This window comes from Aplysia californica, unplaced genomic scaffold (assembly GCF_000002075.1).
Source record: "Aplysia californica isolate F4 #8 unplaced genomic scaffold, AplCal3.0 scaffold00102, whole genome shotgun sequence".
Lineage (NCBI taxonomy): Eukaryota > Metazoa > Mollusca > Gastropoda > Aplysiida > Aplysiidae > Aplysia > Aplysia californica.
The window spans coordinates 46,411-62,746 of NW_004797372.1; the positions used below are offsets into that span (position 1 = coordinate 46,411).

At 42.8% G+C, this 16,336-nt stretch overlaps 1 protein-coding gene across 1 annotated transcript in view; it reads right to left on the minus strand.

Moving 5' to 3' along the window:
- LOC101859922 overlaps positions 1–16,336 on the minus strand; it is a 43,852-nt gene that overhangs the window by 14,009 nt on the left and 13,507 nt on the right. Inside the window, exons 7-11 of the mRNA XM_035968979.1 lie at positions 15,016–15,143; positions 12,688–12,781; positions 10,154–10,272; positions 5,682–5,896; positions 2,451–3,592 (exon numbers count right to left, since the gene is read on the minus strand). Coding sequence (XP_035824872.1) covers positions 2,451–3,592; positions 5,682–5,896; positions 10,154–10,272; positions 12,688–12,781; positions 15,016–15,143 — 1,698 coding nt within the window. The remainder of the gene's footprint in view (positions 1–2,450; positions 3,593–5,681; positions 5,897–10,153; positions 10,273–12,687; positions 12,782–15,015; positions 15,144–16,336) is intronic.

Below are 16,336 nucleotides of genomic sequence, written 5' to 3' on the forward strand. Positions count from 1 at the left end.
CACTACCCCATCCATCATGTGTTTTCACTACCCCATCCATCATGTGTTTTCACTACCCCATCCATCATGTGTTTTCACTACCCCATCCATCATGTGTCTTCTCTACCCCATCTATCATGTGTCTTCTCTACCCCATCTATCATGTGTCTTCTCTACCCCGTCTGCCCTGTGCCCTACCCTTGATACTGATACACATCTCTCCCTCTCCTACCTATGCAGGTTTGACTGTACAGTACTTGGGTCACATGTTTTTGTTTCAGTGACAGGAACTACAACACCAAAGTATTTTTTTTTTTTAAGTAGGACTTACAAGTGGTACCCTCCAACCACCCACGTCACCAGGATACAATGTGTCAACTGTGTACAATGTGTCTCTGTGTCCAATGTGTCCCTGTGTATGATGTGTCAGATGTGTCTCTGAGTATGTACAATCTGTCACTGTGTACAATGTGTCGCTGTGTACAATGTGTCTCCGTGTACAATTTGTCACTGTGCAAAATGTGTCTATGTGTACAATGTGTCAGACGTACAATGTGTCTCTGTGTATGATGTGTCTGTGTACAATGTGTCTCCGTGTACAATGTGTCTCTGTTAGACCTGCATGTGAGCCTCAACCAGATTGTCTGAAAATTTTGCGCACCCCCCCCTCATAACTTTAGACTTAGAGCTTTTAAAGTGTGGGTGTCATAAAAGGAAGGATTTCCGAGTAACGAGCGACCACCCAAACAAACACAATAAAGAAGAGACCTAACCCTAACCCAAACCCTATCAGCCTATCCCTAGGCCTAACCCAAAAAAGAACCTGCAACGGCCCTCATGTAAAAAGGCCACCACAAGTAAAAAAAAAAAAATTTAAAAAAAAAGAAAGAAATAAGCAAACTCCAAAACAAACAAGGAGCATTTATAATAATAAAAATAATATGGCCTACATTGCTAAAGAGTTCGATACAATAGAATTGGATAAAGATCTATGAATCCTCCATACAGAATCTAGATCTCAGTGATCTAAATAAATCTAGATCTAGATCTAGTAGAACAAGTGAATAGGAATAGATCTAAAATCTAGGCCTTGAACGAGAAATCCGCATCCGATTCCGAAGAGAGGGACTCAGCTGAGTCTAGGGGTCTAGATTCTAGATTAGATCTTTATTTTAAGTAAATAATTCACGCACCTGATAAAATGCGTTTTACCAACATTAATATTACAGCACAACCTATAATAAGGTTTGACACAATAGAATTGGAATATGAATCCTCCATTGAGGTCTATAATGATCTATAAATCTAGATCTAGAGTAGAACAAGTGAGTCGTACTTGAAAGAATCCACATGATCTGAACAATCAGTAAATGAACGAAATTCAAAATGGCCGCTCGAGCAAGCAACTGAAAGTAGATAATTTAAGTCGTCGTACTTTTTCGTATTCGTATTTCCACTCAGGTTCCGACAATTATGTCGGAAACGCCGACGTCGGTAGTCGGAGGTCGGCACGAAAACGAAAGTGCCGACAAAGCCGACGGGAGAAAAAGGGGTCGCTGGCAGTCGGCCAGGACTCGCACTTCGCACATTGACTAATACAGGTGGGCCTAGCCATAGCATCAGCCGGCTCGCGGGTCGGGGTCGCGATTGTCGGATTTCAGACGATTGTCGGCAAACATGCAGGTCTACTCTGTGTATGATGTGTCTGTGTACAATGTGTCTCTGTGTACAATGTGTCTCTGTGTACAATGTGTCTCTGAGTACAATTTGTCACTGTGTACAATGTGTCTCTGTGTAAAATGTGTCGCTGTGTACAATGTGTCTCTATGTACAATGTGTCAGCTGTGTACAATGTGTCGCTGTGTACAATGTGTTGCTGTGTATGATGTGTCAGATGTGTATGATGTGTCGCTGTGTATGATGTGTCGCTGTGTACAATGTGTCTCCGTGTACAATGTGTCAGCTGTGTACAATGTGTCGCTGTGTATGTGTCAGATGAGTATGATGTGTCAGATGTGTATGATGTGTCAGATGTGTATGATGTGTCAGATGTGTATGATGTGTCAGATGTGTACGATGTGTCAGATGTGTCGCTGTGTATGATGTGTCAGATGTGTACGATGTGTCAGATGTGTCGCTGTGTATGATGTGTCAGATGTGTCAATAAGGGAGCCTAATGTCTGTCATGGCATTTGTAGGCTCCCTTAAGAAAATGAAGTTTATCCACCCAAAAAGCTTCAGGAAAATCAGTTTTCTGTCTCTCCTGTAAAATTTGAAAAACATGACCTACCATAGTTTACTTGGCAGTCCTCGAATCTGTACACAACATTTCACCTGCGTGTAATGTATTACCTGTGTGTAATGTATTACCTGTGTGTAATGTATTACCTGTGTGTAATGTATTACTTGCGTGTAACGTGTCACCTGTGGTAAAATCGATATACCTCACTGGATGGCACCTATTCACTCACCTGTGGCGCACCAGCGTCTTATCCTTCCCAGTCCATGCCCGAGCACGAGCCCCATCCGAGCTGTCCAGCTTCCTCCTCTTCCTGCCCACATTTCCAACGTCAGCCTCTCCACTCCCATCACCCACAGCACGCTCATCCCATTTCTTTTCCCTCCTCCCCTTTGCCGGGGCAGCATCCAGCGGTCGGGCCTTTTCCTCACGTCGCGTCCTCTTCTTCCCCGGGACCGGATGATCAGGGAGCACATCTGCCTTCCCCCTGGTCGGATTACTAGGGGTAAAAATCTCCCTGAATTTGTCCCCCGCCATCACCGCGGCAAGGCGGCGAGCTCTTTTGCCCGCAGAGCCGTTTGGTGGACAACTTTTGTCTGCAGCAGGCGCATTTAGAGTCTCGCCCCCCGCCGACAACACATCAACGTTCTCTTTGTCTCCCGTGTCACAACCGGCTGCTTTACCAACCGCTTTCAAAGACGCTTTGCTGGTTTTGCTCGTTTTAGATTTGGACTTGGATTTGGAAGCTGACGTGTTTCTGCTAGGTCTGGTCTCCTGTGACTCTGTGCCAGGCGATTCTTCGCTGCATAACTCTTTCCCATGTGACTCTGGCAACTTGCCGCACGACTTTTTGTCATGTGACTCTTTACCAAGTGATCCCTTGCCATGGGACTTTTTGCCGCGCGACTCTTTGCAATTTGACTGCGACTCCTTGCTGCTTGAGTTTTTGCTACACGACTTTTTGCCAATCCACTCCTTCTTGTGGGTTAATGATCGTTTTGTAACCCCAAGCCGAGATTTGCCAGAACAAGACGGTCTCCCCGTCTTCCCATCAGCGAGGGGCCCGGGAGGGGTGGCATGCGCCGAACCAGAACCTGGCCCCGCAACACGAGGAGAAGAGTGTTTGGGAGACTGGAAGCCCTCCCCTTGTCGCCCGCTGGAAACACTCTGACCATTGGCGTGGAGCTCCACAACGCCGCTGATGCCCGAGTCACGAGATTTGCCGTTGCTTTTGGAGGACACAGAGCTGGCCGGAGTCACCTGGCCAGCAGTCAACTCAGGTGCTGTGGAGAGGCGGCCAGCAGACGGCGAGGTGGGTGACAGGGCAGAGAGACTCCGCGACAGGCTCTTGTGCAGTAAGCTCCTCTGGGACCACTGAAGCAGACATAGTATATCATTGACAAGTTAGTAACACACACATGGTATGTCATTGACAAGTCAGTAACACACACATGGTATGTCATTGATAAGTCAGTAACACACACATGGTATGTCATTGACAAGTTAGTAACACACACGTGGTAAGTCATTGATAAGTCAGTAACACACACATGGTATGTCATTGACAAGTTAGTAACACACACATGGTATGTCATTGTTCAATCAGTAACACACACATGGTATATCATTGACAAGTTAGTAACACACACATGGTATGTCATTGATAAGTCAGTAACACACACATGGTATATCATTGACAAGTTAGTAACACACACATGGTATGTCATTGACAAGTCAGTAACACACACATGGTATGTCATTGATAAGTTAGTAACACACACATGGTATGTCATTGATAAGTTAGTAACACACACATGGTATGTCATTGATAAGTCAGTAACACACACATGGTATGTCATTGATAAGTCAGTAACACACACATGGTATGTCATTGATAAGTCAGTAACACACACATGGTATGTCATTGATAAGTTAGTAACACACCCATGGTATGTCATTGATAAGTTAGTTACACACACATGGTATGTCATTGTTCAGTCAGTTTTTTTAGTTTCAGTAGAGGTTTTGCTCGCAACTGCATAAGGTCATATGAGCCCCAGAAGATTAGAGGTGTTACACGAGAGTAACAAACATAAAAAAGAAGAAGGGGAGAAAGGGAACAATAGATGTTTGATAGGAAAGAAGAAGCAAACCACACCAGAGCACCCGCCAACCATCCACTGTTCAGTCAGCAACACATACATGGTGTAATAATGTTCAGTCAGTAACACACACAATGTTCAGTCAGTAACACACACTATGTTCAGTCAGTAACACACACACAATGTTCAGTCAATAACGCACACAATGTTCAGTCAGTAACACACACACCCACACACACACACACACACACACACCGTTGCTAACAGGAGATTGTTGCTCAGTGTGTGTTTTGTTGCCACCTGAACATTGTTACATCGCCTGTCAATGCTCCTGACAAAATGTTATGTAACGTGTGTTACTGACTGAACATTGTGTGCGTTATTGACTGAACACGCACGCACGCACACACACACACACACACACACCGTGTAGCATTGTTCAGTCAGTGGCACAGACGCCACATGATCATGAAATAGATCAACAGAGAGATGAGTTATTCATTGCTGGGAGAAAGTAAGACAGACAGGAAATTACGGAAATTATTTTGCATTTATTTATCAACCCTTGACTGTACAGCGTTGTTTTTTGTAATTTTCAGTGGCGATTTGGGAAGGTAGTCGAGGCGACAAAGAACACGGATCTTCGAAGAGTACCACACAAAGAACGACTATTCACAGTGACTGGAACTATTTCTTCACAGTAATTGGGACTGTAAATTGTGTTGTGATGTGTTTTTAGCTGCGTCATAGTTGTGTTGTAACTTGATCTTGTTTGTTTCTGCATTTCTCCACTGTCAACTTAGAGGGAGAAAAAGAAATTCTAGGGTCTCATAAACCACTTTTGTAGGAATATATCCAGGCAAATTAGGAATTAGGTTAGATCTAAGGCAAAGTCCAAATGTTGAAGGTGTAGATAGTGAAAACAGACTTTCAAAAATACTAAAAGGGAAAAAAATGGCGGACTTTCAAAGTTGACCCAAAATCGCCCGTCTCTGGGTGCAAAGCTGGTCCAAAACATGCCCACCGACACGGCAACAATCAGTTTTTTAGTTTTAGTAGAGGTTTTACGGCGTTCGCAACTATATAACGTCATATGAGCGCCAGAAGATTAGAGGTGTTGCAAGAGAATAACAAACATAAAAAAGAAGGGGAGATAAGGACTACAGATGTTTGATAGGAAAGAAGAAGAAGCAAACCACACCAGAGCACCCGCCAACCACCGACACGGCAACAATCATCTTGGGAAGCAGGGAAAAAGCAGGGCAGATGGACAAACGGGAGCAACAGAGGAAAAAAAACAGAAGATGAACCCACCAGTGACGCCCTTCAACCACCCACGAGGCCGTGGTGAACTGACCTACCTTTGGCAGACGAAGGATGTGTCTGGTCTCCGCCGTGAGGGCCCTCTCTGCCGTGTCCGTGTCAAACGTGACCTTGACCTTGTTGGTGCCCGGCACCACAGAGTACGTCTGACCTAGCCAGCTGGCCAGGGGCGGCAGGGAACGCCGTCCACTCCGGGTCAAGGTCAGGTCTTCTGGGGAACTCTCCCGCTTGATGACGCGCGCCGCCGTCAGAACTGGGCACGGAAGAGACGAGCAGAGACTAAAGACGTGTCACAATCATTGTTTAGAGTTCCGAGTGGTTTGGAAAAAAATATTCAATGTCTATAACCCTCCAAGTGTCGGGAACAAATAGCTTGTGGTGTCAGGGGAACTTGCATGATTTCATCACATTATATTGGAAAATGCTTGAGAACAGTCAAACCAAGCAAGTAAATGCTATAAACCTTTACAATTTCAGGAAGTAGTACGTATGTATACTGGACATCAACATTTGGAGGGTTAATGTGAGTATTTAGTTTAGTATCACTAGAGGTTTTACGGCGCTCGCAACTGCACAAGGTCATATGAGCGCCAAGGGGTGGATGTCAAAAGAGAATTCCTTACAGGGAATCAGATTTACTCTGCTCACCTCTCTCGCTTCAACAGCACAAAGTCTGCTTCGACTATCAAGGCACCCTGGAAATAGCAGATCACAAGAAAGTGACAAACATATAAAAGAAGTAGAGAAAAATGATGATAGTTTAGGAAAGAAAAAGCAGCAGTTCCCTGTTGCAGTTCGAGCACAGTTATGAGCATGACATTGATGAATCAGCCCATTACAATTACAATTTTGCTGTGCATAAAAATTCGAGATGTTAATGTCCCCCCTTTGGGAATAGCCTAAAGACACTTCATTAAGTAGCACCGCCCGGGGGGGGGGAGGGAATAATGTAAGTGTTTTTACGCCTCCAACGTTCCAGCAGAAAGACCGAGATACTCGACAAAAATTCTCCCCACAAGAGAATTGAAATGAATCCCCGGGTTGCATGCGACGATGAAACGCCTGACCGCTTTACCACAAACACAGAAGAGCATATTGACACAATGACAGGGACACTAGAACAGGCATTTAGTGCTAAAAAAGACCCCACAAAGGCAGAAACATAAGAGAGAAAGTAAAAAAGTAGGACCTACCACTGGAGCCCTCCAAATGTCCGCACTTATCATCTATCCACTGTTCTTACTCAATATACTACATCAAAATTAACATGCCACCTCAAAATTAACATGCTACCTCAAAATCAATGTATTACCTCAAAAATAACACGCTACCTCAAAATCAATGTATTACCTCAAAAATAACACGCTACCTCAAAATCAATGTATTACCTCAAAAATAACACGCTACCTCAAAATCAATGTATTACCTCAAAATTAACATGCTACCTCAAAATCAATGTATTACCTCAAAATCAATGTATTACCTCAAAATTAACATGCTACCTCAAAATCAATGTATTACCTCAAAATCAATGTATTGCCTCAAAATTAACATCTACCCCAAAATCAGTATCTTTTTTTCCAAGTACTGTGACCACGTCATATAATGTTTTTACTACATCAGCGTGTCAAGTCAGTTTATCAGTAGTAAAGCCATAAGACTATATTATTACTAGCCAAGTGTGAAAAAATCACTGTGTCCTGTGAACATATCAGTAAGTCATATGAATTCATGAGTCAGTCATATCATCATATTAATAAGTCAGCTCACTAAATCTTTAAGTCGTCTATACATATTATATTTGTGAAGGTCCTTGACTCTGGCCACCTAAAACTTCCCAACCACTTAAGTTTCGAATTTGAAAAAATTAATAGCGGTTCAGAATTATTTAAAGGGTGCACAGTTTTATTGAGGTGTGTGAAGTCACTGTAGTTTAATTTTCAGTTTTTCATTAGTTTCACTTGGATCTATTCTTGGGAAAGTCCATCTTCTAAGACGCCATGTAAACAATTGAGGTTTCCGTTCACAAGCCGTGCGCACTGTTTCCACACCTTTGAATTCCTGAAGTGTACCACCACGAAAGCCGAATAGAGAATTAATCTATACATCTCTATTGTACCACGAAAGCCGAATAGAGAATCAATCTATACATCTCTATTGTACCACGAAAGCCGAATAGAGAATCAATCTATACATCTGTATTGTACCACGAAAGCCGAATAGAGAATCAATCTATACATCTGTATTGTACCACGAAAGCCAAATAGAGAATCCATACCTGCCAACATTGCCTGGGCCAAAATCTGTAGTTGGACGCAAATTTTTGTCCAAAAATCTGTAGTTGACCTAAACAATCTGTAGTAGGCTATATTACCTCTTGTCGCATACTTAATTTGGGACCCTTATCAATATTTTTTTTGGACCCACATCAAATATGCATATGCATGATTGTGTTTGCGACTTCCAACAAATGTAGAAAATGACAAAAAGAACAACAACAAAAAGGCAAATATGAAAACTACCAGAGGCATTTACCCTATTAGTAGTTGGTGCAGTTCCTGTCCTATTCATACCTGCACGCACACACACAAATGAAACCAACCCCCCCCCCCCCCCAAAAAAAAAAACCAGAAGCAAAGAAGAAAAGATGAAGAAAAGGTGGGCCTTGGATGACTTAGGCCTAGCCTTGGCCTTTTGTCTTTGCAGAGTTTACAAGGAAAGAGTATGACGGATCCCGAGTCCACACAAGGCCTGCACCAACACGCGTTTTGCAGAGAGTTTTCTAGATCTAGATCTAGTGGTAATCAAAAATTTAGAATACTAAAATTTGCTTCCAAGTTCAGTTTTTGTCCCCTGGTGTTGCCTTCAACCCCACCCCCCCTCCCCCGAAAAAAAATAATCCTCCCCCCATTCCGGAGGCCTATACTATGCAGCGCTCAGACTTTGAATGAACTTTGGTGACCCCTACAAGTGCCGGTGCTCACAATGTGATGGAACGCGCAAGTTCATTGACCGGTCACAATGGCGAACCCGACAAGACGCTTGTATAACTATAACTTTTTTTTCTTTTCTTTTTTTTTTTTCACAAGTGACGGCACAGCTACTACCAGCAAATTTCTAGGTGGTAACGAAAGTGAAAGTATATCTTGATTATCCCGATCAAACGTCGGTATCACACCCGCTTGCCACCATAGCCGCCTGTCTGCGTGAAGAAACATACTCTCAAGGGAGCCAAATGAATCACAATCGCGATCGGCAAAAATGAACTTACGGGCGTTATTGGATTTGGTTTTGAAATATTCTATAACTTTCTCAAATTCCCGGGTAATTCCCGGGGCCTGGCAGTCACCCTGCTGAATCCCGAAGTCGGTGGCTTCATCTCAAAATCGGTGGATCGGTAGTTTGACCCAAAAGTCGGTGATCTACCGATTTTTTCTGTAGGGTTGGCAGGTATGAGAATCAATCTATACATCTGTATTGTACCACGAAAGCCAAATAGAGAATCAATCTATACATCTCTATTGTACCACGAAAGCCAAATAGAGAATCAATCTATACATCTCTATTGTACCACGAAAGCCGAATAGAGAATCACAATCTTTACATCTGTATTGTTCCACGAAAGCCAAATAGAGAATCAATCTACACATCTGTTATATAATGTTTGGCAACTTGGAAACACACGTGTCACTTTTCTCTCAAGATATATTGCTCCATTCCAGCAGAGAGTCAAAAGAGTAGGCCAATGACTTTCAGTTTACGTTAATGCACTCATGATTCGTTTCATCGAAAGGGGGCCCAGCTAATGTAACAATATCACCGAGTCATGTGACTCTTATCACCAAATCTTGTGAATCTGCCATCAAACCATGAGACTGTTCTCAAAAACAGGTGACTATATCATCAACTCATTTGTCTTATCACTAAAACATGAAACCATATCACTGCCAGTCAGTCATGTAACAATATCACTAAGTCAAAAGACTACATCATCAAGTTGAGAGACTATATATGTGAGGCAGCGTGGTGAAATCAGGCGCTCGTCAAAATAATTAAATTGAAGAAACTGGCATTTTTCTGCCAGTTTGGTAGTTTTTATAGAATTTTTATTTTTTCGCTTTACACCATTGTTGTCCAATTAAGAACACATTTCTGGGTGGATTTTACAGAAAAATGTTGATCAAAGGCACAAAAATGTAAGTTTTCAGTTTCCACAGACTATCCAGCTAAGGAAATAACCAAACTTTGGAGGCCATTTTCTCGCTAATCCTTCCTTTGAAACCATTCGACCCCACCTTCTTCGATCTCAAATATCTTGACTTCTGTTCAAGATAGATGAGCATTTTTTTCACAGATAGCAAGACAATTGAACTAGTTTTAAGATGATACCAATAATTCCACATGCTCAAAAATTGATGAGCACCTGATTCTACCAGGTCGTGGCACATATTATTGAACCAAACCACCTTTACCACCGTCACTTTCATCCTAACCCAGGGGGTTAACTCACTAGAGATCTGATCCAGAGGATTCACTTCTGTTGACCTCCCCTTAGCGACTGCCTTCGACCTCCTCCGAGCCAGGAGTTTCTTTGCGCGGCCGCCAAGCAGTTCCATATCTACTGAGATGCTGAAACAGCAAACACAAGACGTAGATTTAGTTTTAGTGAGGGTTTCACGGCACTTGCAACACAATAAGGTCATATAAGTGCTGAAGATTAGAAGTGTTACAAGAGAGTAACAAACACAAAAAAGAAGGAGGGGAGATAAACACGATAGATGTTTGATAGGAAAAAAGAAGCAAACCACACCAGAGCACCCGCCTACCACCCACCAAGACGTAGATGCAGGGACCACAGACAGTAAACAGCACATGATAACCTACATAAAACTGGAGATAGTACACTATACAAAATGAGGTAAATGATAGACTGGAGATGGTTTTAAAAAATGTAAAAATATTTTTAAAAGTCCATGGTAACCTACACAATAAACTGGAAATGTTTTGAAAAAGAAAAAAAAAAAAAAAAAAAAAAACAGTCTATGGTAACCTACACAATAAACTGGATAGGTTTTTAAAAAAACAACAACAAAAAACCCATGGTAAACAGTATGTGGTAAACTACACGGTAAACTGAAGATGATAAATTACACTGTGAAAGAGAGATAACAACAAGGTAAAATGCAAAAGGTAAAATACACGAAAAACTTGAGTTAGGTAACTTTCAACCTAAACTAAACTAAAGACAGAGAAGCAAACCGTCAACTGCCAGTGGTAAACAGATGGAGACAGTAAACTACACTATAAAATGGAGATGGTTAAACTGCACAGAAAGCAGAACTAGGTTTACAGGTACTGAACTGTAAAACAGTACAAGGTAAAATAAACAGTATACTATAGATGGCAAACTACACTTCCGACTGGAGTATGATAGAAAAACATGGTGAGCCGAGATGGTGAACTGCACGGTAAAATGAGTTTAGTTTTAGCAAGAGTTTTACGGCCCATGTAACACAATAAGGTCATATATAAGTGCCAAAGATTAGAGGTGTTACAAGAGAGTAACAAACATAAAAAAGATGGAGAGATAAGGACGATAGATGTTTGATAGGAAAGAAAAAGCAAAGCACACCATAGCACCCGCCAACCACCCACCGGTAAAATGAAGACGGTACAACAAAATGTTGAACGTACACAAGAAAACTATACAGAGGCGTCGGTGGTCTAGTGGTTAGGCTCTCGGACTCGCAACCGTAAGGTCACGGGTTCGAATCCTGTCAGGGGCCCGACGTCGTGTCCTTGGGAAAGGCACTTTACACGAATTTTCCTCACTTCACCCAGGTGGGAATGGGTACCCGGCTATAGACAGCGAAAGACCAAGTCAGTTTGTTAGTGTTTGAGCGCTTAATCAGCTGCTTGCACTGTATGCTTCCCGGGAAGCTGAGAATGTTTCGGAGTGTTCTATGGTCTGCTGGGGTAACAATATAGTGTGAAGCGCATAGAGCCTGCTGTTGAGCAGGGACATGCGCTATACAAATGCTATTTATTTATTATTATTAGGATTAGGTAACAAGCTACATGGAAAATCGGAAATGGTACACTAAGCACTAAACTGAAGATGCCTTTTCGCATCAATCTGAAATGGCTCAGTAAAGCTGTCTTAAATGTCTCCTCATACCTGTCTTCGCATACTTGTCTCAAATGTCTTCTTATGCCTGTCTTTAATGTCTTTGCTTACCTGTCTTCATTGTCTTTATATCATCCAGTGCCAGATCTGCGACAGACATCAGCGATCATGGTTCTCCATCCATGCCTTTGCTCGGATGCTCTTAAAAAAAAGCTATGTTTCCCTGGTCTTTCCCCGTTAGAGTTCTGTTTAGGTTCCCCAAGTAGGTTGTTCTGTTCCTACCCCTGCCTCATTTGCCTTCAATTTTGCCATTGACAGCTAGATGTTCAAGACCTTTACGTCTATTCAAGTGTCCCAAAAACTGCATTTGTCGTTTCCTGATTGTTTTTAACAGTCAGCGTCCCACGTGGGCTTCATATACTTGTCTTAAATGTCTTTTTATTTGTCTAAAATATCCTCAAACGCCCGTCTTCAATGTCATCAGTATACTCTTCTTCCATAAAACTGTTTTCAGGTCTTAAGATTAAAACCTGTAAATTCTTTGCCATATCGACAGACCGAAGGGCTAGAACCCAAATGGCCGCTGGATCAGAAAAGTAAAGTAAAGTAAATTAGGTCTTAAGTATACCAATCTTCTGTAAAACAGTCTTTAACATCTTATAATACCAGTCTTAAATGCCTTCTCATACATGTCGTCTCACATCTGTCTTAAATGCCTTCGTTAACATGTTCTTAAATTTGTTCCTATACCGGGACCTGCTCTCAATGTTCTCTTCTACTCGACTTAAATGTCTTCTCACACCTGTCTTAAATGTCTTCTCACATCTGTCTTAAATGTCTTCTCACATCTGTCTTAAATGTCTTCTCATACCTGTCTTAAATGTCTTCTCACATCTGTCTTAAATGTCTTCTCATACCTGTCTTCAAGACTGCTGTAATACTTGTCCACAAGGTCTCTCCAGTCTTTGGGGAAACCATGAGAGAAAGCCACAACCACTTCTTTGGGAAAACCTGCATGTTACAAAGCAGAACAGGCCAGGGTCAGTGAGTTCATCAATAGGTCATTAGGTTTGTTGTTAGTAGAGGTTTTACGGCGCTCGCAACCGCATAAGGTCATATGAGCACCAAGGGGTGGATGTCAACAGAGAAGTCTTTACAGGGAATCAGACGAACTCTGCTCACCTCTATAGCTTCAACAGCACAAAGTCTGCTTCAACTATCAAGGCACCTCGGAAATAGTGAGACAAACACACAAAAGAAGTAGTGGAAAAATGACAATAGTAAGGATTAGGAAATAAAAAGCAGCAGTTCCCTGTTGCAGGTCAGGCACAGTTATGAGCATGACATTGATGAATCAGCCCATTTACAATTATAATTCTACTGTGCATAATAACTCGAGATATTAATGTCCCCCCTTTAGGAATGGCCTAAAGACACTTCAGTCAGTAGCACCGCCCCAGGGGGTTTAGGTCATTAGGATCCGGTCAGTTAGGCCATTTGAGTCAGGAAAGTTAGGACTTTAGAGTCAGGAAAGTTAAGACATTAGAGTCAGGAATGTTAGGACTTTAGAGTCAGGAAAGTTAGGACTTTAGAGTCAGGAAAGTTAAGACATTAGAGTCAGGAATGTTAGGACTTTAGAGTCAGGAAAGTTAGGACTTTAGAGTCAGGAAAGTTAAGACATTAGAGTCAGGAATGTTAGGACTTTAGAGTCAGGAAAGTCAGGACATTAGTCAGGAAAGTTAGGACATAAGGACGAGGTCAGTGGCTTCATGAACAGGACATCAGGACGATGTCAGTTAGGACATTTCATTCGGTTCATGAATAGGACATTGAGGTGAAGTCAGCGAGTTCATCATAAAAACATGTACATGGGTTGGGGGTAGGGATGGAAGGAGGGTTGTTTTAGTAAGCGTTTTACGGCACTTGCAACACAATAAGGTCATACAAGTGCCGAAGATTAGAGGTGTTACAAGAGAGTAACAAACACACACAAAAAGAAGGAGAAAAGAAAAGGACAACAGATGTTTGATAGGAAAGAAGAAGCAAACCACACCGGAGCACCCGCCAACCACCCATGAAGGAGGAGGGGGAGGGCACCAAGAACTACAACTGGGACATTAAAACAGGTGTACCAGGGATCGTGGGATGAAGGGGGGGGGAGAGAGAGAGAGAGAAAGAGAGGGGGGGGGGGGGGGGGGGGGGGAGAGGAGGATGTACTTTAAAAACCTGTAAATGGTGGATACAAAAACATGTGGTGTGTCAAAAAAAGGAACACAGAAAATGCCAATAACCATGTACACATATGTGAGGCAGCGTGATGAAATCAGGCGCTCATCAAAATAATGAAAGCATTTTTCTGCAGGTTTGGGAATTTTTATTGAATTTTTCTTTTTTGGATCAAAACCTTCCATGCTCATTAAAGAACAAATTTCTGCGTGGATTTTACTGAAAAACGTTGAAAAGGTGTAAGCCATAAAAGATGTAACTTTTCAGTTTCCACGGACTCAAGCTAAGGAAATTACTCAGCTTTGGAGGCCATTTTCTCCCTAATTTTACCTCTTAAACCAGGCGATCCCCACCTCCTTCGACCGCCAATATCTTGACTTGTATCCAAAATAAATGGATATTTTTTTCATCAGAAGCAAGGCAGACGGACAGGATTTACCAATTACTCCATATGACCCAAAAAATTGACGAGCGCCTGATTCCACCACATTGCCACACATGTAGTGTCCGGGAAGCAGTTTAGAATATGTACATGTACATGAGGGACGTGCTGAATAAAGTCCAGACTTTCATCAACAAATGTATGAGGAGTATCCTTAGAATTAAGTGGCAGGATAGAATAAGAAACGAAGAGCTATGGGAAAGGGCAGGACAAAAGGATATAGAAGTAGAAATAGGACTAAGAAAGTGGCGTTGGATGGGACACACCTTCAGAAAGCCCAGTGGAAACATCACAAGACAGTCACTGCAATGGAACTCACAGGGAGCACCAGGCAAGGGTTGGTAGGCCACGAAAGACTTGGAGGAGATGAGTGGAAAGGGACATGAGAGAGATGAAGCTCACTTGGAACGAGGTAGGAGGAAGGATGGCCCAGGATAGAGAAAAATGGAAGGAGCTTGTATGTGGCCTATACCCTGCCAGGGGTGAAAGGCATTGATTGTACATGACGGGACACAGGAACATCAACACAAGACTGGTGGAGACGTCAAAATGACCAGCGAAAGGGTCTGGCCCTTACCATTGTCCAGCGTACACAGTTTATTGATTTTCCCCTTCAGCTGGTAGAGGCTGCCAGAGACGGTCCGCAATTCCCGGCGGCTGCGCGCTTCTGTGATGGCTGTGCTGTGCCAGTAGCCGTCCACACCACTGCTTGTTTTTTGGGGGTTATTAGAGCAAAGAGAAGCAAAAGGACACAATATATTATAAGGGTTATTTAGTGAGAGGGAAAATATACGCCAAGTAGACAAATATATAGAGGCGAACAACAGAAGTAGGGCTTACCAGTGGCACCTTTCAACCCCCCACTCACACTGTTTTTGGCTTTAGTAGAGGTTTAGTTAGTTTTAATTAGTGTTTTACGGCACTCGCAACTGCACAAGGTCATTTGAGCGCCAAAAGATTAGAGCTGTTACAAGAGAGTAACAAACACTAAAGAGAAGGAGGGGAGATAAAGACGATAGATTTTTTTAAGGAAAGAAGGAGCAAACCACACCAGAGCACCCACCAACCACCCACTAGTAGAGGTTTTACAGCACTCGCAACTCACTGCATATGGTCATATGAGCGCCAGAAGATTAGAGGTGTTACAAGAGAGTAACAAACATAAAGAAGAAGAAGGGGAGAAAAGGACGATAGACGTTTGATAGAAAAGAAGAAGCAAACCACACCAGAGCACCCTCCAACCACCCACAGGGAAAATGTAAGCCAGGTAGACAAATATAGAGGCAAAGAACAGAAGTAGGGCTTACCAGTGGCACCTTTCAACCACCCGCTCACAATGTTGCACTGGGAGTGACAAGTTTGAGAACAGAGAGACACAACAGACACACACGCACATACAAACATAGTAACCACTGGGCTCTCTCTCTCTCTCTCTATCTCTCTCTCTCCCTCCCTCCCTCCCTCTCTCTCTCTCTCTCTCAATGGACGCAGGAAATCCGCTTCCTCGACAGACACACACACAAACATAGTAACCACTGGGCTCTCTCTCTCTCTCTTTTTCCCTTTCCCTCTGTATCCGCCTCTCTCTCTCTCTCTCTCTCTCCCTCTCTCCCTCCCTCTCTCTCTCTCTCTCAATGGACGCAGGCAATCCGCTTCCTCGACAGACACACACACACACACACACACACACACACACACACACACTCTCTCTCTCTCTCTCTCTCTCTCTCTCTCTCTCACTGACACACACACACAAACACGCACACTCACACACACATTGTTTAGTATATCCCGCCAGCTCATTTGACCTTGTGGGGTTACGAGCGCCATAAAACACTAACTTAAAAAAATCCCCAAAACAAACATACACTCATACGCACAAACATCATATTATTTGA